This window comes from Rhinolophus sinicus, linkage group LG04 (genome assembly GCF_036562045.2).
Source record: "Rhinolophus sinicus isolate RSC01 linkage group LG04, ASM3656204v1, whole genome shotgun sequence".
Classification (NCBI taxonomy): domain Eukaryota; kingdom Metazoa; phylum Chordata; class Mammalia; order Chiroptera; family Rhinolophidae; genus Rhinolophus; species Rhinolophus sinicus.
In genome coordinates, this window is record NC_133754.1 from 86,338,404 (window position 1) to 86,366,058 (window position 27,655).

Below are 27,655 nucleotides of genomic sequence, written 5' to 3' on the forward strand. Positions count from 1 at the left end.
GTATGGGATGTAGTCTTTGCTTTCAGGCAGTTTATAATCTTGCTGAGAAATAGCAGTAAAACAGGAAAAGTGTAAATGTTGATGTAGTCAGATTTTCTGAGCCTTTGCTTTGAAATAGTTGTCTTCAGATTTATTTGTGCATAAAAATTCCCCTGTGGGGAAGGGGAATTTGATGCCCTGCACATTTCTGGGACCCACCCTTAAAGATTCTGATTTTTAGTTTAGAGGTAGAGCTGAATCATCTGCATATTTACCAAACACCCATGGATTTCTAATTTCAGTGGTTCATAAGACATATCTTCGGAGAAGATGCTCCAGGTATTTTTGAAAACAAATGTGGATGGAAGTAAAGCTGGCAACTGAGGAAGAGAATTAGGTCTCCTTTCAGTGAATAATTTAGGGGGACCGATAAGACCTTTCCCTTTGCTACTTCTCCCAAATAACTTTCTAACCCTTATAATTGGGAAACAAAAAATAAATCTACAACTGGAAACGCATTCCTTTGGCTTGGAATATTGTCCCTAATAAAGTGCAAATATATTAAGAGGTAAGATCATTTGGACCTTAGCCGTCATCTATACTTCCATTTGGCTGACTTCATTAGATCTTCCCTTAGAGAGATTTTGGTGAGAGAGCAGATGGTGCTAGGTACACTGCTGCCCAGAATGCAGAGGTGAGGGACCCAAAGTGGATATGGCTATTCTAAATGTTTCTATGACTTCAGGAAGAATTGAAGATATGGGGAGGAAAATGGAAAGGCAAAATATCGTGTATAGAAGGTTCCCTATTTACAAGCCAGTAGGGTCCAGAAAAGGTTGGGGGTGTCCATTTACTTAAAAGATCAATGTAATACTATAGGGTTCTTAATAGAATTGTTGCATTTTTTGCTCTGGTTTATTTGTATCCATGAAAGTTCTTAAGTAGAAAGTTTCTAAATTGATGTGCTATGTACTTGGGACTATTGCTTCCTATAAGCATGCTTTAGACTCACAGCTTTCAGAGATTAGCTATAAGAAGCCTAAGGCATCTCCTAGTTCCAAGACAGCAAATAGATTTCAACACCTGTGCAATCTCCAATTGATTGGTAGTGACTGCCTAGTATAGGAGCTGTGTTGCAAAGAATTCTGTGAGTGATTAGCAGTGTCTGTTCTGTCTGTCATGGGAGTAGGCAAAACTCCATTTGTCTAAAATCCTAATTTTATATACACCAGAAAATTGAAATACAGATTTAGTCACAGAGAAACCTCAGAAAAGATTGAGAGAAATAAGTTTATGGTTTGTAAATCTTTGTGTGGACATGGATTTAAAATGACTTCTTGATTTCTTTTATTAGGAAAGTTGCCCACAGGACTCCAGATGTTGAGAAAAGGGCTCACTGTTACATTATTATGGTTTGGGGATTGTTGTACACACTGTTTTAGTTTCCATCTTTTTCCTATTTGTGCATCCTTAGAATGGAATGTACCAAGGGATCAATAAATGGAAGCCTAAATAGTGTGGGGGGAAAAATGCGTGAGGACCTTTGTGGAATAAAACTTTTCAAACATTTTCAAGCTCTTTTAGGAATATTTAAATTGCTGAGTGCACCTCCATGTTCCAGTCAGGACTTGAGAAATGGAGCGCAAATCATTGTGGTCTCCATAAAAAGGAAGAATTCATCTCTCTATACACTGTACAATTAACCATTACTGGCTTAATAAGAAATGCTGAGCATCTAGAATCATTTCTTCAGGAGGCTTCATATGCCCTGAAATGAGCGTCTTGTGTCACTCTGTACCTAGCTAAGCATTTGGCTAAAAGAGACTAGGCAGGATTGGACTACTAATGAAAAAGTGGGAATTCCCAGGGATCTGACCACATCTTGGTTTTGGTCTCTTTGGAGTTTTGAGATACAGTAGAAAAGGAATAATGCCCAGAAACTTTAATTAGAGACAGAAATGGTGAGAATTTTTTCAGACTCTCCCAAATTCCTTTTAACTACCTGTTTCTTACAAAATGTAATTCATATCTGGTCCCAGCAGGACAAGCACAAGAGCCTCTTGAGGGTGGAGTTTTAAAATTCCATTAAAAAAAATTCAATCTCAGAAAGTACCCAACACCCATGTCTTTGTTTCTGATCTCATACCTCCTCCCTCTGGAATTTGGCTCAAGATTTTGCCTCTCTCAGGTCGGAATTTCCCTGCATCTTTATCCTATAACTGGATGTTCAAGTCCTGCTCTTTATTCATTACCATGGATTTATCTACTGAATCATTCAATTCTATTCACTCAACAAATGTTTATTGAAACAAGTCAATTATGGTTTTAGATCACACCAATAGCGTAATTACAACTGTGTCTTGTGTCTCAAAGGAGAAGGGGAGGTCACATGGTATTTATTGAGAAAGCAGCCTTTTTACCTGAGCCCTGAAGAATGAATAGGATTGGACTATGTGACGTGAGAGGTGGGAGACAGGGAGCAAATAAGTGAAGAGCATTCCAGGAGGAAGGTACTGCCCAGATAAAGCCACAAGGCAGGAAGGATCATGACAAAGAGAACAGAAAGCAGGCCAGTGTGGGGAGAGCTGGAGACTGGCATAGATGTGGGTGTGCCACCCTATTTGCCATGCTGAGGACTTGTTTCCTGTGTGGAGGTTTGGAAGGTCTGAGTAGGGCAGTGACCTCAGGTACTGACTCCTCAAGAAACTACATGTAAAGTGGATTGCTCACGAGCAAGTATGGAAGCCACTGGTCCTGCCTGCCAGGGCACCAGGTGAGGGGGTGAGGCCAAAGGAGGAATCGCCGATGGCCGCTCTCCGTGCACAAATTTCGGTTTGCATGAAATCCAAGTTTGGAAGAAAGTCAAACTGGCGGGGAAGTAGGGTATTCTTTTTCCAGGAGAAGTTCAGGAGGGTAGTTTGCTGTGATGATGCACAGGGATCAGTCTTGCCCAAGCGTCCCAGCGAGGCCCCCACAGGACGCTGGGGTCAGAGCAGCCCCCTAGCTGGGCGCCTGAGATGCAGCAGCCATCCAGGACCTTCCCGCTGCCCTTCTGGAAGTACTATCCTGACTCTCAACAACGCATCGTGGGAAGATGGCGCAGGAGGCTGGGGACAGGGAAGATTGGCAGCTTTCAGACTGGGATTCCAACCTGAGGGTCGCACCTAGCAACAGGCCACCGCGGGTGCCGAAAGCACTAGGTGGGGACAGAGCAGGGAGGCCCTAACAGGGTACTACAGCAGCGTGTGCATCACATTTACCAGACTGCCAAAGGATTGGATTCAAGTGAAAAGAGTTTTTCCCATTTGGATGATGACAACTTGCTTTGGAAACGCAAGTGACAGAAATATTTTACCCCACCCCCAACCCAGAGCCTTTTCAGTTTGACCAGAGCAACCAGAATTTGCCTCTTGCTGGAGGGAAGAAGGTTAACAACATATAGGATACTGTGCTGCAGAAGCAGAATCAATATGCAGTGGCAACTGAACTTGGTATCTTGGAAATGGAAGGCTCTATGACAAAAGCAGACAATCCGAGACCTACCATTACTTGCTTGCTAAGAAACTTAAGAGGGAATCTCAGGAACTCACAAAAGAATTAGGCAAAGCATTAGATGCATATATGTGTGGTGGCAAGAAAATTGGCTCAAAGGAAGAGGAAAATGGGCAAAGTCATCTCAAAGGGAAATGACCTGTCGAAGACAGACTAGAAATGAACTATAAAGGCCATTATGAGATCACAGAGGATGATTCTCAGGAGAAAGTGGATGATGAAATTTCTTTCAGGTTGCAGGAACCAAAGAAAGATCTGATAGCTCAAGTAGTAAATATAATTGGGTACAAAAAGGCAATTGAACTTCTGATGGAAGCTGCTTAAGTGGAACAAAATGGTGGCCTTTTTATAATGAACGGTAGTTGAAGAAGAAGGTTGAGTTTTCCTGAATCTTCTGACAAACACACCTAATGTTAGTGAGGAACAAATTAAGGACATTTTCTACATTGAAAATAAAAAGGAATATGAAAATAAAAGCTGCTAGGAAGAGAACACAAGTGTTGGGGGAAAAGATGAAACAAGCTATTAAAAGTCTAAATTTTCAAGAAGATGATACATCATGAGAAATTTTGCAAGTGACACAAATGAGGCCCTTGGCCTATCTTGATGAATCACAGGAAGGACATGGAGAAACAAAGTTGGATGTAGACAAAGCCATTGAGTTTGATCATGCTCATGATTTGGACATTTTTTTAGTACATTTTGAGGAATAAACCTCTCTAAAATAACATTGTAATAAACCACTCCTACTGAGATTGCTTCATTTTACTGTGCACTGATAAACATGAAAAGCTGGAGAGAAAGAATGGTTTTCTTGTCTTAAATAAAATTGAATATATGGAGAGATGAATGTGATTGACATAAACATTTAAAACTTTCTCATGTCTGACAAAAAACTTAAGAGTATATAGCAGAGGATTTAATTTCTCAATTTGTTGCATGTGCTAATTATTACTTAGCTGATAATCAGTTTTATCCAGGTCATTAAAACATGCCATTCAAAAGTTTGTTTTCTTTTTCTGATTTATCTTTGCAGTGAATTATGACTGGTTTCAAAACATTCCATTAAAAGATTTTAATAAGAATAGAAAGAAAGAAGAAAGAAAGCAAGCTAGTGTGGTCCAAGTAGTGTGTGTGTGTGTGTGTGTGTGTGTGTGTGTGTGTTATCTTTTGTGGGTCTCTACTGGGAAATGCCCAAGATGAGGATAGAAAAGTAAAAAAGGGGACAGATCAGATAGGATCTTGTAGGCCATGTTAAGGTTTTGTATTCAAGCTTATAAATTACAGGAAGCCACCAAATGGCTTTAAGTAGGGAGCAAAGTACACCTCAGACACCACTTCTTCTAAGAAGCATTTTCATTTTCACCTAGCATGTTATTTGAAAATCTATTTGCTATTTGAAAATACTCATGTTATTTGAAAATACTCACTTGTATTAGAAACACATAAGTATGGCTTTTTCTCCACCATATTATGGTCTCCTTGTAGGCAAGAATTATGTATTTTCCATCTTTGTATAATTTGCAGCATAGCTAGCAGGATAATGTGGGAAGAGTTTATTGGCATGGATGGAGCTTTGGAATCAGGCAGATCTGGCTTTGATTCCTGTCACTATGCTTTTCCAACTCTATGACACTAACCATGTACCCAGGGCAGTGTAGTAGGAGGCCCACCCTGGGTGCAGGCAAGAAGGGTGTGCATTGCTGTTGAGAATTTAAAAACAATAATAAACCTGACTGAAAGTCAATCTGCTTTTTATTATCACCATGTGCTGGCAATTCTAAACAATGTTAGTGATAAAATACTCCTCCCTAAAAGAATCTTTTGTGGGCCTAGGTTCTAAACAATTGTAGTGGTTACCATTGAGGTTTTCTCCCCAACATTTTATTATAAAAAATGTCAGACATATGGAAAATTTGAAATGATTTTACAGTGAAAAGTCACCATCTAGATTCTAAAATTAACATGTTATATTGCTTCATCTATATCTATCCATCTATCAATCCTTTGTTTTATCTAGCAATCAATTTTTGGATACATTACAAAGCAAGATGTATTCATGAGTACAATGTTCCCTAAATATTTCAGTATGCATATCATTAACTATAGTTACCACTGTGTTTTCCCGAAAATAAGACCTAGCCGGACAATCAACTCTAATGCGTCTTTTGGAGCAAAAATTAATATAAGACCCGGTCTTATTTTACTATAATATAAGACTGGGTCTTTATAATATGATATGATATGATATGATATGATATGATATGATATGATATGATATGATATGATATGATATGATATGATATGATATGATATGATGTGATATAATGCAAGACCCTGTCTTATATTGATTTTTGCTCCAAAAGACGCATTAGAGCTAATTGTCCAGCTAGGTCTTGTTTTCAGGGAAACACGGTACTTATTTATAGTTTTGTATTTATTTAAGGCTCTTTCTTTTCTTTTGAGATAAAATTTGCATGGCATGAAATGCATAGATCCTAAGGGCATCATTTGATGAGTTTTGACAAATGCATATACCTGTGTAACCCAAACCACCACTAAGATACATAAAATGACCATTATCCCAAGTACTCTCCCACCCGTTCCCAGGCAATCCTCCTGCCCATCTCTCCAGAGGAAACCCGTGTTCTGATTTTGTTCCCAACAAGTTACTTTTGCCTATTCCAGAACTTTACACAAAGGGAATCATACAAGATGTACTCTTGCACAAGATTTCTTTCTCTCAACATAATGTGTATCAGATTCAATCACATTGTTGCATTTATCCATAGTTTTTCTTTCTTAGTTGCTCAGTATTATCCCTTTGTATGAATATACCAGTTTGTTTATTCATTCTCCTACTGATGAACACCTAAGTTGTTTCCTGGATTATGGCTGTTATGAATAAAGTTGCAATTAACTTTCATGTACATGGTGTTTTGTGGGTTTGTATTTCCATTTTGCTTGGGGAAGTGTGTTACAAGTATTAGGTTGGTGCAAAAGTAATTGCAGTTTAAAAGGTTAAAAATAATTGCAAAACCGCAATTACTTTTGCACCAACCTAATAGAATTATTGCTTGTTGTGTAGGTATATGTTTTGGTTTATCAAAAACTGCAAGACCTTTTTTACAAAATGCTTGTGCCTTTTTCTACTATTTCACCCTCTCATCAACAATATATGAGACTGCCAGCTGTTCCATATTCTTGCCGACATTTGCTATTTCAGTTTTTTTTAAATGTTAGTCATTCTAATGAGTTTGTAGGGGTATAGTGTTTTTAATTTGAATTTCCCTAATGACTAATGATGTTGAGCACTTTTTCATGTGCTTAATAATCCTTCATGTATCTTCTTTTATGTAGTGAATGTGCAAATTTTCCCCCCATTTGTATTGGGTTGTTTGTCTCTTTTATTAGTGTTTTGTAGGAGAGATATATATTTCTTGTATATTAATACTTTGTCAGATACACCTTTTTTGACACTCTGGTTTTTTTCCCCTCCATTTCCTTTTTTTAAATGTTGTATGTCTCAGTTCTAGATTTTTGCTGTGCAGTTACCTTTATGTTTGTGCAAGAAAAAGTTTCATACATACAATAATCCTTTTTCTTTTGATTGCATCTTATTTCCATTCACTTGTGCAAGTTCAGTCCTTTTTCCCTTCCCCTTTCATGTTTTTGTTGCCACAAATTATTCCTTTTTACGCTGTGCATTTATTTTAAAATTATAGTATCTATTGTCTTTTTAAAAATGCTTTTACCTCCTTTAATCTTTGTTATATTTAAGTGTTTAACAACCTATTCTGAGCAAGAACTGCAATTCCTTGCTTCTGTCTATTTGTTAGTCATCGCACTCACAGTTTTGCATACTTTCTTTTTTTTGTTTCAGGAAGAAAAGCACCTCTCAGTTTCGTGTACTGCAGGTCTCGTGGTGGTAAATTCCCTCAGCTTCTGTTTGGAAAAGGATTTATTTCTCCTTCATATCTAAAGGATACCTTTGCTGGATATATAATTCTTGGCTGGTGATTTCTCTTTTTCAATGTTTTGAATATTTGATTCCATTCCCTCTTAGCTTGTAGAGTTTCTACTGAAAAAGCCAATGATACTCTAATGGGGTTTCCTTTATAGGTTACCTCTTCTTTTCCCTGGCTGCCTTGAGAATTATATCTTTGTTACTAATTAAAAAAATTTTTTTTAAATTGGGGAATATTGGGGAACCAGTGTGTTTTCCAGGACCCATCCGCTCCAAGTCAAATTGTTGTCCTTCAATCTAGCTGTTTTCAGTCTCAGTTGCAGGGGGCACAACCCACCATGCCATGTGGGAATTGAACCAGCAACCTTGATGTTAAGAGCTCATGCTCTAATCAACTGAGCCACCCGGGTGCCCCACCAGAAGCTCAGCGGCAGCTCATTGTCTTCAATCTAGTTGTGGAGGGCGCAGCTCACTGACCCATGTGGAAATCGAACTGGCAACCCTGTTGTTAAAAGCTCGCTCTCTAACCAACTGAGCCATCCGGTTGTCCCTGTTACTAATTTTTGACAGCTTCAGTATAATGTTCCTTGGAAAAGGCCTTTTTGGATTGAGATAATTTGGTGTTCTTTTAGCTTCTTGGATTTGAGTTTCCGGTTCTTTCAACAAGTTTGGGAAGTTCTCGTTGATTATTTGAATAAACTGTTCCTTTCTCCCTCTCTTCTCCTTGTGATACACCCATTATTCTTAGATTGGTGTTTCTAAGGGAGTCTGATGGTTCTTGAGAGTTCTTTCTTTATTTCCTTTTCTCTCTCTCTCTCTCTCTCTCTCTCTCTCTCTCTCTCTCTCTCTCTCTCTCAATTCTGTCTTCTTTCACCTGAATCATTTCTAGGTTTCTATCTTCAATTTCATGGATTCTTTCCTCCATCTGGTCTGCTCTGTTTCCTAAGCTCACTAGTTCATTTTTCTTCTTATTTATTGAGTTCTTCAGCTCCAGGATTTCTATTTGGTTCTTTTTTGTAGACTCAGTCTCTTTGATAAAGTACTGTTCTTGTTCATTGATTTTATTTTTGAGCATGTTGATCTGCTTCTCTGAGTTTTCTTGTATCTCACTGAGTTTTTTTCAGAACTGCAACCTTGAATTCCCTGTCATTTAAAACACAGTCTTGCACACTTTTAAGTTTATTTTCTGAACATTTTAAATTTTCTTTCTGAACTCCCTTGTTACCTTGGTTATTCATTGTACTAGATGGATTATTTCCTCTGCCTGGACATTTGTGAGAGCATATATATATATATATATATATATATATATATATATATATATATATGTATTTTTTTTTTTTTTTAAGTGTTTGACTCTCAACTGTTTAGGAGGTTTTCCAGTAGGTGGTGCTGAAGTGCAATTTTTTGTTTTCTTTTACATGCACTACTAGGAATTCCAGGATCTCTGTAAGATGGTGTCACCTAGGCCGCAGAAAACACCCTATATTATCTGAGGAGATGGACCTCCTCTTTATGACTCAATCGCCTGGATCTCAGGGCCTCAGCCCCTGGTGGGATGTGGCGGGCTATGGGTCTCTTGCCTATGTGTTACCACGCTGCCTTCCTACAGCCAGAAGCTGCCACTTATCCACTTTGTCTGGGGTGTCTCAGTTGCCTCTATCAGGCTCTGCTTCTGTGGATGGGAGAGGTATGTGCCAGCCACTCAGGCCTGATTACTGCCTCTGCCCCTCTGGTTTGCCCAGTGGGGGTTGCACCCCAATACTTTACTGTTATCATATCTGCTGGGACTGTGGTAAGCACTGGATTGTTTCTGCAGCTCCCATCTCTGTCCTTTCCCCTGTCCTATTTCCTCTGATCACTCCAATATGCTCACCTTCAAATGTCTCAATGTGTGGATCCTTCAGGTGTGTTTATGTGTTGAGCAGGAAATCCTTTGTTGAATTACAGTTGTCCAACTTGTTGTAACTTCAAAGGGAGAGAATTGGATGTCTTCTCACTCCACCATGCAGCTGATATCACTCAATTGAAAATATTTTCTGCCTGTCTGTGGCTGGCCTATTCATTTTTAAATGGTGTCTTCAATGGGACATAACTTTTAGTTTTGATGAAGTCTAATTGATCAATTTTTCTTTAATGGCTATCTATTACTTTGTCTATCTGAGAAATCTTTGTCGAGCCTCAAGTCATTAAGATATTCTCCTATGTGTTTCAAAAAGTTTTGTGTTTTTGCTTTATTCAGTCTGTGATTACCTCAAATTAATTTTTGTGCATAATATGAAGTAGAGATATAAGTTCTTTTGCTCTCCTCCATTCTTATAGATAACCAGTTTTTCAGCACCATTTGTGAAAGACTTCCATTTCTCCACTGATTGCTTTGGCATATTTATTGAAAAATAAATGGCCATATAAACTCTCAAGTTTGTTTCATTATCTATTTGTCAATTTTTGTGCCAGTCCCATAACAACTTTTGGTAATCTTGAAGTCAAGTAGTGTAAATAAGTCTTCTAATTTTGTTCTTTTAAAAGATTGTTTTGGACACTCCAGGTACCTTGTTTCCACATAAATTTTAGAATAAGTTTGTTATTTTCTACAATATTATAACAATTATGACTGAGATTTTATTGAATCTATGAATTAATTTGGGGATAATTAACAATTTAACATTGAGTTTCCCAGTGCTTCGACATGGTATATTTTTAAATTTATTTATTATTCTTTAATTTCTCTTAGAAATATTTATAGTTTTAGTATATTTTCTTATAGCTGTTTTGCCAAATTTATTCCCAAATATTTTTTGATGTTAATGCAAATGGAATTGTTTTTATTTTATTTTCCAGAGATTTGGTGCTAGTTTTTAAAAATACAATTGATTTTGGTACATTATTCCTTTCAGCCTGAAAACTTGTTGATTTATTAATTCTAGTAGTCATTTTTAGATTCCTTAGGACTTTCTGTAAAAACCATGTCATCTGCCAATGGACCCAGTTTTACTGCTGCTTTTCCAACTTTCATGGCTTAGTTTTCTTTTTCTAGTCTTATTTCACTGATTAGCACCTCTAATACAATGTCAAATAGAGGTTGTGAGAGTGGGTATTCTTTCCTTAGTCTAATGATAGGAGGGGGTGGGGGAACACTGTTTCTCTGTTAAGTATGGTATTAAATTATAGGGTTTTTTTTGTTTTTTGTTTTTTCTTGTTGTTGTTGTTTTGAGATAATCTTTATCAGATTGAGGAAATCTTCATCTACTCCTAGTTTGATGAGAATTTTTACCATGAATGAGGGTTGAATATTGTAAAATGTTTTTGTGCATCTATTGAATTAATCATATGTGTTTTCTTTTTTATTCTGTTAATATAGTGAATTACATTGATTAAAATTTGAAGGTTAAAGCAACTTTGAATTCCTAGGATAAACCTCATGTGGTCGCAATGTATTCATTAAAAATATATTTTTTTTAATTTTGAGGATTTTAATTTGCTAACAATTTTTAAAATATTTTTGCTTTATGTGAATGAATAATGGTCTAGCAGTTGTTTTTTTAATGTCTTCGACAGGTTTTTATATTAAGGTTTCATTGATCTAATAAAATGAGTTGGGAAATGACTTCGCTTCTATTTTCTGAGGTTTTTGTATAAGATTAGAGTTCCCCACACCTCTACTCCTTAAATGTTCAATAGAATTTTCCAGTGAAACTATCTGGCCCTGAAGTTTTCTTTGTGGGAATATTTTTAATTACAACTTCAAATTTTAAACTGGATATTGGGCTATTCAGAATTCAATTTCATCTTTTTTCAGATTTGGTAAGTTGTAATATTCAAGGCATTTTCCCACCTCATCTAAGTTGTGAAAATTTTGGCATTATTCAATTAATAAATTGTTATCCATTTAATATCTATAGGATCTGTAGTGATAATCCCTCCCTCATTCTTGATATTAATAATTTCTATTATCTATTTCTCTTTTTTCTCTCTTCTCCTCAGTCTAACTAGGTGTTTATCAATTTTGTTGGTTTTTTCCATTTTTTTGGCTTGTTAAATTTCTCTACTGTCTGCTTTTTACTATACTGATTTCTGTTTTTATCTTTGTTATTTCCTCTCTTCCACTTACTTTGGGTTTATTCTGCTCTCCTTCTCTGTCTTCTGGAAGTAGAATCTTAGGTCACTAATTTTAGAACACTCTTCTTTGGTAGTATAAACATTTAAAACTATAAAATTTCCTCTAATAACTACTTTAGATGTATCACGAATTTCAATATATCTTTATTTTCATTCAGTTTGAGTTATTTTATAATTTTTCTTTTAACTTCTTTTCTAATTCATATATTACTTAGAAGTGTCTTATTTAATTTCCAGTTATTTGGAGTTTTTAAAAAAGATATTTTATTGTTATTGCTTTTAAATGTAATTCCACAGTAATCACAGAACATACTCTGCCTAATTTTAACACTGTTTAACTTATTGAGACTTGTTTTATGGCCAAGCTGATGGTACCTCTTGGTGAATGTGTACTCTTGAAAGGAATACCGAATCTAGTCTGTTTTAAATGATGTGCTCTATAAATATTAATTAGGTCAAGGTAGTTGATAATGTTACTCATATCTTTTATGTCTTTGCTGAACTATTTTGTCTAATTGGTCTATCAATGTCTGAGAAAGGGGTGTTAAACTTTCCAATTATGTTGTGGGGTTGTCTATTTTTCCTTTTAATTCTGTCAATATATAATATTTTCCATGTATTTTGAAGCTCTGATATTAAACACATATACATTTATGATGAAAAATCTCTTACTGATGACTTGGATATTTTATCATTATGAAATGTCCCTCTTTACTTTGGTAACTCTCTTTGTCTTAAAGTCTACTTCATCTGATAGTATAGTTAATCCTGCTTCCTTGGGTTTGCTGTTTGCATGGTGATCTTGGGCAGGTTGCTTTTTCTCTTCAAGTATTGGTGTGTTTTTGTGCAAGATGAGTCTTTCCTAGGTTTGTTGTGAGGCATAAATGAATGTATATAAAGTGCCAACTACAACATATGATGTGTAATATGGCCTAAAATGAAGTAATTATTATTATTATTTTGTAACATGAGCTTTATTAGAAGAATAATGTGGAAGGAAAGGTATTACATCAGAAAGAGAGTGTCTCTAATGTTATCAACTGAAGACTGGGAGATAAAAGATAAGAAGTGTGTGTGTGAAGGTAGGCAGGCAGGGGACAGAGTTAAAGAATTAGGGGTACCCCTTCTAGTGAGTGGGAGGGAGCTGGTGGGGAGATAAATTCCCTGAACTAGTCTCTGGGTGGTGCTATTAGTCCAGGAGAACTTGGTTACATTCTAAGTGTACAGGTGAGGTGGTTGTTTTTAAAGGATGGGTCAAAGAAAGGATGGAAGCATAGAAAGGAAAAACAATGTGCCAACCAGGCATTCAGATAAAGCAGAACTTTGAAAATCTGCAGAATACTGAAAGAGTATAGTGAGTACCTACTAATTGCCGAGGTAGAGCTATCAGGACGTTTGGTTTATCTAGGTAGAGAGAGAAGGATTTAGTTTATGTCTAATAATCTAAAACTTTGGTTCTCAGTCTGGCAATAAATTAGAATCACCTGTAGGGCTTTAGAAACTTTGGATACTCTGAATCTACACCAGAGATTCTGCTTTATTTGTTCTGGGGTGAGGCCTGGGCATCGTCAGTGTTTTTTAAAAACTTGTCAGATAATTCTAATGTGCAGACAGGGTTGAGAACCACTAACCAAAAACAATGACATGCTGTTAAGATATTGTCTTTGTACTTCCCTCTGGGGAAAGGAGAGAATGGCCATGTTCCGTGTCTGCCTGTGTGTTTGGTAACGAGGTGATTCAGCAGCAAGTAACGCACACACAAGTGGAAACCATTCAGTACCCTCAGCACACCATAGAGTGAGTGATGCTTTTGCCTGGTCCACAGCTGTATCTGCTCATCTGCTACCCTCTGAGACCTTTACATAAGTTTCTATGCATAACGTGTATTTAAACAGTGCCTGGCAGATGATAGGGCTCAGGAAGTGTTAACGATTGTTATTGTAGTTACTAAAACTATTTTGTAAGCTCATCTAATATAATTAAGTTTACATTAATAAAAAGGAGTGAAAGAAATTTAACAGAGTGTAATCACCTTTTTGGGGGGTGGTTCTACCTCATCCTTTCAATTCTTGTATGTCATTGTAAACAAGCTTTTTAAAAAGGCATTAGAGTAAGTCCTCACATCACAGAGATCACGAAACCATGCATAATGAATTACAAAAAGAAAACCTGTCCTAATACTGTGAAAATTGGTATTTGTGATCTGGGATAAAATTTCCTATGATAGCATCACATCTGGATGCTATCAAAACTTATATGGATGTTGTCAAAACTTGCGTGGCAGAGAAGATCATGTATTTTCGAAAATTGTTAAAAAATCAGAAAGGATTTCCAGTGATGACAAAATCACTGACAGGCAAGATGCACATGACACATTTGAATCAGAGGCTTTTTGAAAATTTAGAGTAGAATAAAGCAGTATTTCTAAATCAATATGGGTGTGTTTTATTTTATTTTCAGTTTTATGCAATTGATCTAAATGTATGTAAACTAACAAATTAAATATTATAAGTGGATTTTTAACTATTTCATTGAGATGCTTAAATATTTATATGTTTAAGTTGGCAAAAAATTGTTTTCCTAATTTTGCATTTTGAAAAATGTACATTGGCTTTGTGATTGGGAGTGCCTTGTGTTCAAGTGTGTAAATAGGGAAAGGGCATTATGTGAGGAAAGTGCTAAATAGGAAGAAAAGACAAGCTCAAATTGCCTCCCTTCTATTTATAATTCTGAGCAATTATCATTACAATATTTTAGAATAAGAAAGCACATATAAGCCATTGAATTGTGGACTTGCGTGGGTTTGTTCTTGGGCCAGTGAGGTTTTTAGAGGAAAGCTCACTTTTTGTAGTTGTCATAGCAACCTCAAAAATATAGGCCCTACCCTGCCAGCTCTGATATGTCCAACACAGTCCCATGGGGGAAATACGCTATCACAATGGAGGGATGATTTTCTACTTTTACTATTTTTCCGTACAATATTTATTGCTTTATACAATTCATAAATTCCCCCTTCTCCAATCCCAGCTACCTACCACATCAGGAGGACGCACACACGTACCACTTAATTTGCTCCATCTCTTTTACCTAGTTCTCCCCAGAGATTACCAACAGCATTTTGGTTGAGGATGCAGCCGCTGAGTGAATTGGATGCCCTTCTGCATATTGGCTTGTGGCTGTGACCAGGTGAAACACCTTTCCCTGCCTGCTTGCAACAAAATCACAGAAATTTCAGTAGCATGCCTCACTCTAAAAAATGAAGAGACTCTCCAGACAATATCTTGACTTTTGCTTACCAGGATGCAGACCTCTCGGCAAAATACGGAGGAGGCATTTCTCTCCAGGTTTTCTTGTCGTATATTTTCCTGCTGTCTGCCCAGACAAACTCTTGAATCTCAAAGAGAAATTCAGAAGCATACTCAAACATGTTTAACTAAATCAAGCCTTCTAGGCTTGTCTAATTATAGTTGATATGAAGTGAGAGAAATACGTTTTGTTTTGTTTTTCTCATCAGTTTAAATATTCTTCAGCTTACTTTTCTTCTTCTTTCACACTCAACACTTCTACATATAATAAGGAGGGGAAACAGTGTGGAAGGAAACCTTTATTTCTTGATATAAAGTGGAGATGATCAGATGTCATGACTCTTATATTCAGACCTTAGCACTTGAGAGAAATGTGTGACATTTGTTAAAAAATTAAATAACCATAGGCAGATGTTTATGGACCCATGAGCATCCTAAAATGACTAAGTTATCAGCAAATGAATCTGAGAAAACAAACACTTTTCCATTGCAAGGAAGGGGAAAACATTTTTTGAATTCCTTATAAGCTCTTCTGGTTGATCTAATAATCAAATTAATATGAGACAGATTAACAGGAGAAAATGACCAAATTTATTACATATGTACATTTGTACATAAGAATGACACCTGAGGACAGACTGGGCAGTTGAGGCTTATATGCCATTTGGAGCTAAGAATCAGGGGACAGGGGGAATGTAGTTTGTGACTTCATAGGGGAGGATGGCAATTCACATAGAGATGGAAAAGTAAATGCTTGGTTTGCTGGACCCTCTTTAACAATGGGGCAGAGAGAGGACTTTGATCAAATGCGCCCTGCTAGCTTCCTCTGTGTCTATCACACACTAGTCCATATTAAATTACAGCAATTTATGATGATATCTCCCCTCCTGGAGCAGGTCCTCTGTTGAAATTCTTAGTCAAGGGGAAGATCAAAAGTTTTTCCTTCGTTTTTTGCTTCTTAAAAATAACCAGCTTAAAATAGTCAGTATTCCAAAAGCATACTTTGGGGTGGCCAACTCTGCTCTCTGAGGCAGGAGAAGGAAGCAGTGAGGGGGTCGATGAAGTTGACTCTGGGTGTGTTCCTGTATGACCCTTCCAAAACAGCTTTGGACGGAACTTCAGTCCTATTAGCCTCCCTGGAATAAAACGCAGGGAGCATATTTCTTTGGAAAATCCTTTTGGGGACTGTTGCATGTTTTATGTCCTTTTTGGAGATGCACATTAACTCATAAAAGCCTCTGAATAATTCTGAGATAAGGAAAATTATTAAACTTTGTTTCACTCGGTGTTGAGATTCTAGAACTCATTTGAGCACAGCCCTCTTTTGCACACAACTGTTAACATCTCACAGGACGGACCAATATTTCCTAGACTATAATTAGGAAATCTCAGTTTTAGTCTATTATAATTCTCATGTCTCTTTTAAATAACTAGTTTCTTATCTCTAGTGGGAAAAGCTACATTTTGTTATTTTTTTCTCCCAAAGCCCAGCCTAATGTGATTCCTTTCCAACTCGACGAAAAGCTTCTTTTCATGTTCTGAGAGGTGTGCCAATGGCTTAGAGGCTGATGGGACAACCCTGCCAAGTACCAACAGCTGTAGCCTCAGGTGTACTTCCAAGGCTTACTCTGAAGATGTGGTTCTAAGCCAGACTGCATCCGTCTCACCTGGAAGCTTGTAGAAATACAGGAACTCAGACCCCACAACAGACCTATAGAGGGAGAATCTTCATTTTATCAAGATTCCCAGGTGCTTAACATGCACATTAAAGTTTAAGGCGCTTGTTGGGGAGCACATTGCAGCGAGACAGAGCCCAGAAGCCTGAAAACAGTGAGAAGTTCCCTGGTCCCAGAACAAAGTGGAACACGGGGACGTCATCGAGCCAGTGGCATGGCCAGCTTGCCTGGCTTTGACACTGAGAGGTCACTAACTGGATCCCATGGTAGAACATAGCTCTGCGTGTTTTGAGGGTGGAACTGGAGAAAAGCGAGGGGATATAACTTCTAATCTCTTCGGGTAAGTGAAAGAGGACTAGCTCAGGCAATTGAGACCAACAGACACAGGAGCCCAGGGGATACCAGGCGCCCAGGCCTGGGGAGTCTGGAAAGAACAGCTAAGCAGCTCTTCACCGGCATGGAACCCAAGAACAACTGGGTGTAATTACTTCATCTCCCAGATGAACAACTCAGTAGAAAAAAAGAAATGCTTTGACTCCATGCAGATGTAAAATCAGGCCTCATCCTGTATTACCTTCAATTTGACTTAGTATAATATTTAGTTGAAGATTGTGTTCATTCTTCAACACTCTTACACATATACATACACATACGCATATACTTATTTAACAAAGAAGAAAAAAATACCTAGACCTCATGTTTGTGAATATCACAAAATTGTCTTAATCTCTCCATCTTCATACATTCACGAACCTTGGTGCTCACACATACACAAACATGCACACAAAACTTCCATTTCTCCTTTAGATAACGTTTAATACATATTAACATATTGTGGGAAACAACAACAACAATAACAACAACAGAACAAAAAACCAACCTAAAACACAGAACTCAAAGGTTACTGTCTTCAGCACGGAAGTAGTTACAATCCCCTGCCCACAGAGAACAACAGCCCTTGACTCCAGAGATCAGAGGAGGAGGGTCTCCACTCCATAGACAACTGAGAATTGTGTCTGCATTGTTGGATATCCATAGAAGAAGTATAGGATATATATGATGCTGAAAATTTTGCAGTGCAAAACGTAGTTCAGTGTTTGAATCGCCTATAAAATCAAGGATATAGATAATTTCACCTCCCACATCTTCTCCCCTTACTGATAAGAAAATGATTAATTTGGATGTCCATGTATTAGGCAAGAATTTTAGTGTGCCTCAAGACACGAATCTCCAGGCTTAGTTATGGGCTTACCTGGGGCCATCGTCATTCCCTGAGATCCACGCAGTTAGGGAGTATGTCCAAGCTCTGTTCTAGCAGCTGAACCAGTGGCTCTGAGTAGACTAAGAATGAGACCCTTCTTCTCCTTTCACTTCTCATTCTTTCAGCCACCACTGCCAGATTCCCTTCCTTCTCTTTGTTGTTTTTAAATTTACAAAAAACATTAAATATGCTAAGGGCTCTCTTTTCACTCTGAATCTCATGAATGGCTAATTCCTTTGTACCTAAAAGCCTTGCAGGTGGAGGAGGTGCTGTGCTTGGGAGGGGGATGAGGTCCAGTCTCCATGCAGCAGCTCCCTGCCTCCAATGCCTATCTTAGCTAAAGGACAGAAAAACCAAACCTTGGCTCGAAAGTAGTACACAGCCTCTTACCCTACCCAGAATCTGGTAAAGTACCACACGAGTGCACATCCCTAGGAATCAAAGCAGGTCAGAGCAGGAAGAAATTTGAGGGATGTTCTCATTTTGTAAATGGGGAAATCACAGCCTAGTGAGGTGATGTGTGACTTGCCCAAGGCCATGGGGCTGGCTAGCCAAGGCTAGGACCCAGATTCCTTCCTTCCAGGTTCAGTGGGTTTCCCTTCATATATACTCCATTCTTGTGGGCATTCGAGGCAAGGTAGTCCACTGCTGGCACAAGGCAGATACTCAAGAACACTGCAAATAGCAGAGTTGGGAATTGTGTTAAACAGACTTGAGCTTACATATTAGTGCTGTTTGGAAAATATTTCCAGGTCTTCTTTTAAGGCCTGTGGTGGGATGACCTTCTGCCTTCTTGTTGTTGAGGTGGGAAGTGTGGTCATATAAATAGTTCTAGTCAATAGTTTATAAGTAGAAATGATGTTTGTCACTTCTATACCAGAACATTTAATTTCTGGAACCCTCAAGAGTTTCTCTCTATTTCCTTTTGGCATGGCAACCAGCAATATTTTAGATGATGGTTGCTCCTGCAGTTTAGGTTCCTAAGTGATTATGATGAGCATAACCTGACTCATATAATGATGTCATATAGCACAAGTTAGTGAAGTTAGTGAGGAGTAAGCTACTTAGGATTTGGAGGCTATTTGTTAGTGCAGCAAAACTTAACATATCCTGACTGATATAACCTCCAATATTATTTCCAAGGCAATCAATTCTGTCTTCCCTTACACTATACCAAGTTTCCCTTCAATGTGCGTTTGCCCTATTAGAGTCATCCTTTAAACTTTTGTTGCTGTTCCTTTTTTTTTTTTTACCAGATTTCACCAGTGGGAGAACAGGAAGAGGACCTGTAATATTTCTTGATAATAACTGAGATTATTGAAATGATCCCATTCTAACTTCACCTTGGAGTCCCAGGAAAAAAAAGTATGGCATGCACAGAAAAGAGCAAAAATAATTTTATGACATAAATTCATAAATAGGACACTGGTGGAAAAGAGATTAAAGTTTTGATAATTATTTTTAAAAAGAGTAGATGGAGAATGATAGTGACCATCATCACATACAGTAGAATTTTATTAATTTTATATTAGTTTGTTTAAAAAAATGTAAGAGTCAAAGTATTTCTTCAATTATTGATAGGCTATGTGCTACCCCAACTTTTGTAATTATACCTATCAATTGGCCATCTGTACTTCGTAATTTAAAACAATTCTTTTTTTGAAAATCATATATTTTGTAAACACAAGTCTAATATATGCTTAGTGAATAAAAATTGGAAGACACAGAGAAACATAAAGAAAAAAATTCTAAAATTTCCTATAATTCTGCCACCCAGAAAATAACCATGCAACATTTTGTTACATGACTTTGGAGAATTTCATATACATGTATAGACTTAATTGTGCCCTCACAAAATTCATATGTTGAAGTCCTAATGCCCAATGTGATGGTACTCGGAGATGGGACCTTTGGGAGGTTATTAGGTTTAGATGAGGTCATGAGGTTGGGGCCCCCAAGATGGCATTAATTGCTCTTATAAGAAGAGACACAAGAGAGCTTACTCTCTTTCTCTGTCTTCCATGTGAGGACATAGCAAGCAGATAGTTATCTACAAGCTAGGAAGATGATCTTAACCAGAACCCGACCTTGATGGCACCCTAATACTGGACTTCCAGACTCCAGATCTGTGAAAAACTAAATTTCTGTTTGAGCCACTGAGTCTATAGCATTTTATTAAGGCAGTCTAAGTTGACTATCTCTATTTCTATCTATCTATCTATCTATCTATCTATCTATCTATCTATCATCTATCATCTATCTATCTATCATCTATCTGTCTATCTATCATCTATCTGTCTGTCTGTCTGTCTGTCTGTCTGTCTATCTATCTATCTATCTATCTATCTATCTATCTATCTATCTATATCTATCTATCTATCTATCTATCAACCTACCTATCTGTCCAATCTTTGATTGTTGTCTAAAGCTATTGAAGGGATGGTGTGTTATATGATGGTAGCTAACAGATACAGAGAGGTCAAGAGTGTTTGTTGTTGGTGGTGTTTTTAAATTGGAGATATTAATGTATATTGGGAAGTAATGTTAAAATCCAATTATAAATAAAAAAAATTTTTCTGCCAGGTTTCACTTATTTAATATGAATTAAATAAGAATTATCAGAAATAAGTAAATTCTTTGATCTAATATTCCCACTTCCAGGAATTTAATCTATAAAAACAGATGTATACCATAATATTTATATAAAATGTTTATAGAAACTTTATTTATTGTACTGATAATTAGAAACATACTAATACCCAATAGAGGATTATTTAAGAAAATTTGATACATTCATTGATACAGTGGAATCCTATGTAGCCTTAACATTATATTGCAAATGAGTGCAAGTAAAACTGAGGTCTGTAAAATTTATACACAGCAAATCTATGATGCTTTGCTTTCAGGATTCCTGCCTTTGGCATTATGTTACTTAGAAAGGGCTTTCCCATCCTGGCTGATGCAATTGTTTGCCTATTTTTTCTAGTTGTTTTCTTTTTTAGGGAGTTACTATTATTCATCTTAAAAAATTCCTGTGTCAAATTAAATTTCACTGCATGGAGAAGGCTATGACCAACTCTTACCATTCTCTCTTAAGATGTGAATGAAGGAATAGTCTGTTATGTTTAGAGGATGAATTTAGGGTGGATATGAAAATATAATTTATTTTAGAATTTGTTAAGCTAAATGAGTAAATAATTTATTATGAGATTGAAAAAAAACAAACAACTAAACTTTCTAATTCTCTAGGATGGTCTAGTGCCATACTCATAAAAATAACAATGTGTATCTTTACACGAGCTTGCCTGCTGCATTTTAGTTGTGTTCTCACACACATCATCACATTTGATTCCCACAAGTCCTGAGACCTCAGGCAGCAGGAGACAAACAAAGCACTAGACCTGACTCACTCAAAGAATCTTTCCAGCCCAATTTTTCCCTGATTTAGTCATTAGGTTTGCAAAAGTCCCATTTTTAATGACCTTACCAAGTTTGGCTGACTTATAAAAAAGGAAAGGAAGAAAAGAAAACAGAAAACACACAGAAAGATACTTGAGGCTAACACTGTGAATCGTGCCTACTGCACAAAGTGAGAACAAGAAGAATTTAATTTTCTGGTCTGCTTGTTCTAGCATGCTTCTCTAGGTTTGTCATCAGGTCTGGGGGAACACAGAGAATTTAAAAGATATTTTAATTCAAGTGACTATATTCAATTCATTCCATTCTCCTTGTAAAACTGTCTGCTGTAAAGTCGTGTGTCTAATATGAAACAGTTCTAACTTGCTAACTAAACCGCTTATTAATTTCTATTAACATTGAACCACAGTAGCATATTCACCCAATCGTTGTAACACATGGAAACCCATAAGCATGACTCAAATCTGAGATGACTGCGCTTAGATCGGCACACACAAGAGATGTAAAAAGACTTTTCTCTGTCTGTTTAAGCTTGAACTCAAATAATCATCCATACATAACAGTTGCTATATTATTCTCCTAATTTGCCAACACAGAACTCTCTTTTATCTAGTTTACATACCTATAAAAGTTATCTCATTAAGAAAGAGTTTTTAATTTTTGGTAATTGAAAACCTGCCTAAAAATCTCCGTAGTTAAATGTTGGAGAAGATTTTTCACCTCTGCCAACTGAAAATGACTCAAGAGGTTAAGACTTTGGTTCCATGTAAGTAAATTTCCACTATCAGAAATGTTAGTTGTTGTAACAAATCATTTAAATTACCAAAAATGTGACGTAAAGCTGGCTGGTATCCTAATAGTCTAGTGATTATATAGGGACTTTCCAAGAGAAATGATTCATTGTAATGGATTGTAACTTGGTCTCCTGCAAATAAAATGACAGCATCTTCCACATTGGAAGTGATATTTCAGATTTTTAAAATGTATTTATTGATCAAATATATGGTGATGGAAAGAGAACTGACTCTGGGTGATGAACACACAATGGGATTTATAGATGATGTAATACAGAATTGTACACCTGAAATCTATGTAATTTTACTAACAATTGTTACCCCAATAAATTTAATAAAATAAAATTTAAAAAAAAAATATTTATTATTACCAAGAATCAAAGAGTCACCAGCTGGATGCTGATATCTACTGTTTCTGCAGTTTGTTTCCAAGTGGTCTGGTCTGGGCATTCCCAGGTGTATATGTTCACTCTTGTTTTCTTTTACTGATTTCTTAAATGGGATGTGCTCATGGCAGAAATAGTAAAACTTCTTAATTTTGCTGCCCTTGTTGCGCTCAGTTCTTCTTCCTCTACAACCCTTGGAACTTTTACTCAGGTTAGCAGTGGATTCTTCTTCATGTTCACACTTAGGGTAAGTCCTTGCGTTATTTTCTAATCAGAATCATATGTGGGAAACTTCATAGACCCATTAAATTATCAAGTTTCTTTGCTTTTATCTGGACTTATAGCAACCCTAGTGGTAACACACATCATCTCTCACACTGGTCAATGGAACTTTTATGAATAAAAATGGGAAACATATTCTTACTTAACAAATGAAGAATAAAAAATGAAGTCTTTTAAATCAAGGGCCCATGGGGGAAACACAGTAAAAGAAACCCTTGGTGTCAAACAGAATCACTGATTCACAGAACAGAAAATCCCACAAAGAAAATGTCTGAGGTTTTAAATATCCTAGATTGTAAATGGGGGCCTCATTCCATTGGCACCTCACTAATTAGTAGATTCCCTTCTTCCACTAATAGCCTCCTCATTCTCCTGGTCACCAGAATGGGGCAACTTCAGTCTTCACTGGACTCTACATTCAATCAGTTACCAACTCGTACAGCCTCCATCTTTGAGCTTATTCCTTCCCCATGTGTTTCCTTCTTTCAGTTCCCATGGCCCCCAAACGATCCCACTGTTCCAAAGCCTTTCCTTGGGAAATGCGCCTCCATGTTATATTTTTGGTTGAATTTACTTAGTAATTATTTATTCTCAAAGAACAATCTAAAATTGACCATTTCTGAAAAAAATACTCTCAGAAAGGAGTATTTATCTTTTTCTTTCTGAAAAAGACACTCTCAGAAAGGAGTATCTTTTTACTGAAAGCACATTGATACATTGAAATCAGTGTTTCTCAAATTTTAATGTTCATAGAAATGACCTGAGGATGGTGCGAAACCAGAGATTTTGATTCTGTAGGTCTTGGGGAGCGCCTGAGGTTCTGCCTTGGGAAAAAGCTCCCACCTCACGCTGATGATGCTGTTTTGGAACCACACTTTGAGCAGCAAGATTCAAAATTGTCCCATAGCTATCTCAATAATGCCAGTGACGCCTTAACCCTTGTGGTGATTTCTGCAGGGGGAGTTCTTCCCAGTTTTGTTTTGTTTTCATTGTTTCCTGCTTTCTAAGTGTCATTCTGGGCACTTGCTTTTTAACAGAGTAGCAGAATTGATACAACTACATTAAAACAAAAAGAGACACATTACAGGCTGCTTTGGGCATTCCTGCTAGCAGGAATTGTAGTTTTTCAGGGGTCTTCATTTTTAATAGCAATGCTATCAGATTCTCAGTCTTGGCATTAGGGCTAGGTGTTACAGCTTCCCATAAAGCATTCTGATTTATAGACCCGCTGCTCCCCACCATAAAATGCAGAGAAATCATAAATTTGAACAAAAAAGTTTCATAATCTAGCTAATGAGATTTCATGCTATTTTCTATTTAATGAGCATTTAATTCCAGGAAGATCAGAATAACTCCAATTTGTAAAATGCACGTAATATTCTGGAAACATCAGCAACTGCAAAGCAGGTTATATGACATAATGAGTGCAGTTGTCTTTCTCCAGACCTGTTTGTTTCCTTGCCCTCTCTGGCCTGTTTCTGGTTCCACTTACCTTTTCCTAGTTTACCAGATGATTCATCAACTTTCTGGCATTCCCACTTGCCATCTGTGTCCAACATCCCAGTAAAATCCAATAAACTTTCAATATCCAGCATCCCATTAGCTATATCCTTGTATACAGATAATTCACGGGGAGCTGATAGTCAGGATGATGGCCTCAAGGGAAAGCGCACTATCCCTTTCTGAGCAACTACTTTGTGCCAAGTTCCCTGCCCATTACATCAACTACATCACCTCATTTAATCCAGAAGCATTGAAGTTCCTGAAAAGTCCTTTTTAGATCGGGTTATATTCAGTTAATTAAGAATAAACATATCTTTTTCATCAATTTCTCAAATTATTATTAAATTTTATTTGCTTCAATGCATAATGCAGACATATGGTATTAATTCAAAATATACACAAGGAATAGAGAACGAGTCTGTCTCCTCCCCATCATGTGGCTCAAATCTCTACCTAAAGGCAAGTATTGTTACCAGTTTCTGATATATCTTTCCAGAAATAGTCCATTAAGCATGAACTATTAAACAGTGGGCTATTAATAGCATAGTAAGCAATCTAAGATTGCTTCAAAAATTTAAAACCTGTTATGGTATATATAGAACATGGAGACAACAGGAAAGTCTCATTTTAATATCCTGTGACATATACATATCAGCAGAGTTGCCCTCACTTTCAGGTTTAACATTCTTAAAGCATGTGCAATAGATTGGGATTACCTGATAAAGAAGGGTGAAAGAAAAGGGAGTTGAGATCCCAAAAATAGAATTCACCACCAGGGTGAGAAGAGAGACAAGTCAGAAAAAATTAAAGTTGCAAGACATGAGTTCACGTGGATGAAACAGCCCTAGACGTTAGGTCTGTGGGCTTCACGGTTGAGACAGCAGCATGAGGAGAGGGAGTTAGTGTTTGGTGGTTCTGGATGAGAAATGGCTCACAAGTCAGCATGGTACTTGTAGCTTTCTACAAGAGTCCCTGCAAGAATGGAATGAACCAGGACTTTGTAGCTGGAGTGTGTAGAATAGTCGACCCTTTTCTCTCTGGGCTTTAGGATTTTAAAACTTGCATTTCTAAAAGAGAATGGGGGTGACAGAAGCACAGAATGGAGTGGCAGCTCTGTGACAGAACTCATGGTCTGTATGTGGCTGATGGCAGGAATGGCAGAGCCCTGCTGCCCACTAACAATGGCCACATGCAGTGGAGAGTCTGGTAACCTTCACAGGTGCAGACTGGTGTATACCTGAGTAGGGAGGCACCTTCCTCACAGTTTCCATCCCATGTTGCTGCCCTTAAAGATCATTTTGGAGCCATGATTGCACAGCCTCTACTAATCTAGCCCGGCTTCCTCCGTTTGGCCGATCGATACCTATTCACTGGATGCCTACCATAGGCAGGGTCATGGCTTCCACTCTGGAGTCTGATGTGTCTGCAACGCTGTTGCTGTTTAGGAATTGTGAGATCATGGATAGAATCATCTTCCTGACATGAGCTCACCTATTCCATAAAGTGAAGGGCAACTATGGGGTAATTTCTAGAATTCTGCTTCCTTTCCATAGTCATTCCCGGAACAAATAGACAAATATAAAGAAAAATACTAATAGAGAGAAAAAGTCTTCTTTGTGGGTTGTTTGGGCGGAAACATCTCAACATCGGGAGCATTCCATGCATATTTTATATTTCTCATTTAATTACCTATAATAGGTGGCTAAGAAATGCTTATGACCCATATCCCCAGTACCTAATGACACTCCTGACATACAATGTAGTACCTAACAAATATTTGTTGAGTCATTGAATATGGAAAAATGCAAACCAAGCATTTGAAATATGCTATATTTCTTTTGACTTTGACCCCACACGAATGAGAAAAGAAGGTCACTGGAAGAGTGTGAGGGCCATCATGAGTTTCGTATTCCAACAGCGAGTGCCAAATTCTTCACGCCAGAAAGGACAAGAGAGGTTGTTAAACCACTTCTTATTACCTCTTTGTTGACCTCGATTGCCTCGGTATTATTCTCCAATTGCTTTGTCTCTATGGATCTCTGACTCCTTGTCACCTCCAATTGGAATGCCCTGCAAATTTTCCTGCCTTTTTTATCCTCTCTCACCTCAAAGTAATCCTGTCGTCTTGCTGCAGTTGGAGCTGCTTCCATTAAGAAGACTCTCTCCTTACCCCTGTCGCTCTTCAGGAAAATTATGCTCTGGATAAGTGGATGTTACAGACACTTTTCAGAATGTATTTAGCCTGAATTTCTCCTGTCTTCCAACATTCTCCTAAGCCAGTTACCTTTGCATTGGAGTGGTGTTAAATTCAAGGAGATAGAGGTTCTGAATTTCTTCCTTTGACCAGATGGAAATCATTACATTAGAATGCTGATGACTGCAAAATCTTGGACATATTGTTTTCACAATTAGGAAATGGCCAACACAAAGTTCCTCAGTGCGAAGCCAGCATGCAAGTTCAGCTTCCATTTGCTGCTATAAATTTTGTTCTTGTTGCTGCCAGTAAACACCAACTGTTCAAGTGAAATAATAAATCCAAATGTGCCTGTTGGATGAGAGTTAAAAAAAATTATATGCTGCATAAATGCTGATGTGAAAGGATTTTTCAACACACTAAACCAGAGAAAAGAAAGGAACAGAGAAAGGTGAACTGAATGCAGTTCTCACTAAGAACTTTTTACTTGAAAGTACTAAAACTTCTCTTGGGGGAAATGCTGATTCAATATAATACTTAAATATCAAGGAGAAAATAAGTACAGAATTAGGATATTGACCTTAGGATGGGCATACTGTGAGCACTTATGGGGGTTACCAGGGAAGGCATACACAGGTTGTATAAGTCAGAAAAAATATCCCAAAGTTTACCCAAAGCTGGTGGGGGCACATGGCCCAGAAGTCCTTTGCTAATGATCAATCTACCAGCTAAAATCAAAGTCAGTAGCTACGGCAGTCTGTGATACAAGGATTTAGTGACTTTCTATCCCACAGGTTTACCCTGAGGCTAACCAACAGATGTCTATACTCAGGTCTCCCTACTGTTTAATTTAATGTGCAGCTGGAATTACGATTCAAGGTGATAGTTTCATAAATAATTTCCTGAAGTTTAACTTTGGATTATCTAAATTTATAACGGGTTTCTCTTCTCTTCCTCTACCCCCCGCCCGCAATGTTTTTCTGTGAGGCCGAAGAAAATGTCTGAACCATGGAGTTAGCTGACCTGAGCCCCAGGCACCAGTCTGATTCTTATACCCCCTCATCCTACTTTCTCATGTAAGTAATAATGCTCAACCCACTGGGTTGTTGTAAGAATTAAATGAGATACTACATGTTAAATGTCTTGCACAAGCCCTGCACATAAAAGGTCCTTAATAGTAACATTAGTTCCACTCCCAGATTAGGCTTTGCAAGCAATTT

At 37.4% G+C, this 27,655-nt stretch overlaps 1 protein-coding gene and 1 pseudogene across 2 annotated transcripts in view; both read left to right on the top strand.

Annotated features, from left to right (window-relative positions):
* Nucleotides 1–27,655, top strand: part of DLEU7 (deleted in lymphocytic leukemia 7) — a 118,849-nt gene that overhangs the window by 88,548 nt on the left and 2,646 nt on the right. The window contains exon 2 of one of the 2 annotated variants that reach the window (XR_012495569.1): nucleotides 27,423–27,511. Coding sequence is in view for 1 of the 2 variants with exons in the window: in XM_074329919.1 (XP_074186020.1) it covers nucleotides 7,415–7,513 (99 nt within the window). In the remaining variant the exon portion in view is untranslated. Of the gene's footprint in view, nucleotides 1–7,414; nucleotides 8,334–27,422; nucleotides 27,512–27,655 lie in introns of those variants that run through there. The other variant, XM_074329919.1, reaches the window with a different exon arrangement.
* LOC109458460 (phosphorylated adapter RNA export protein) lies at nucleotides 2,942–4,368 on the top strand (annotated as a pseudogene).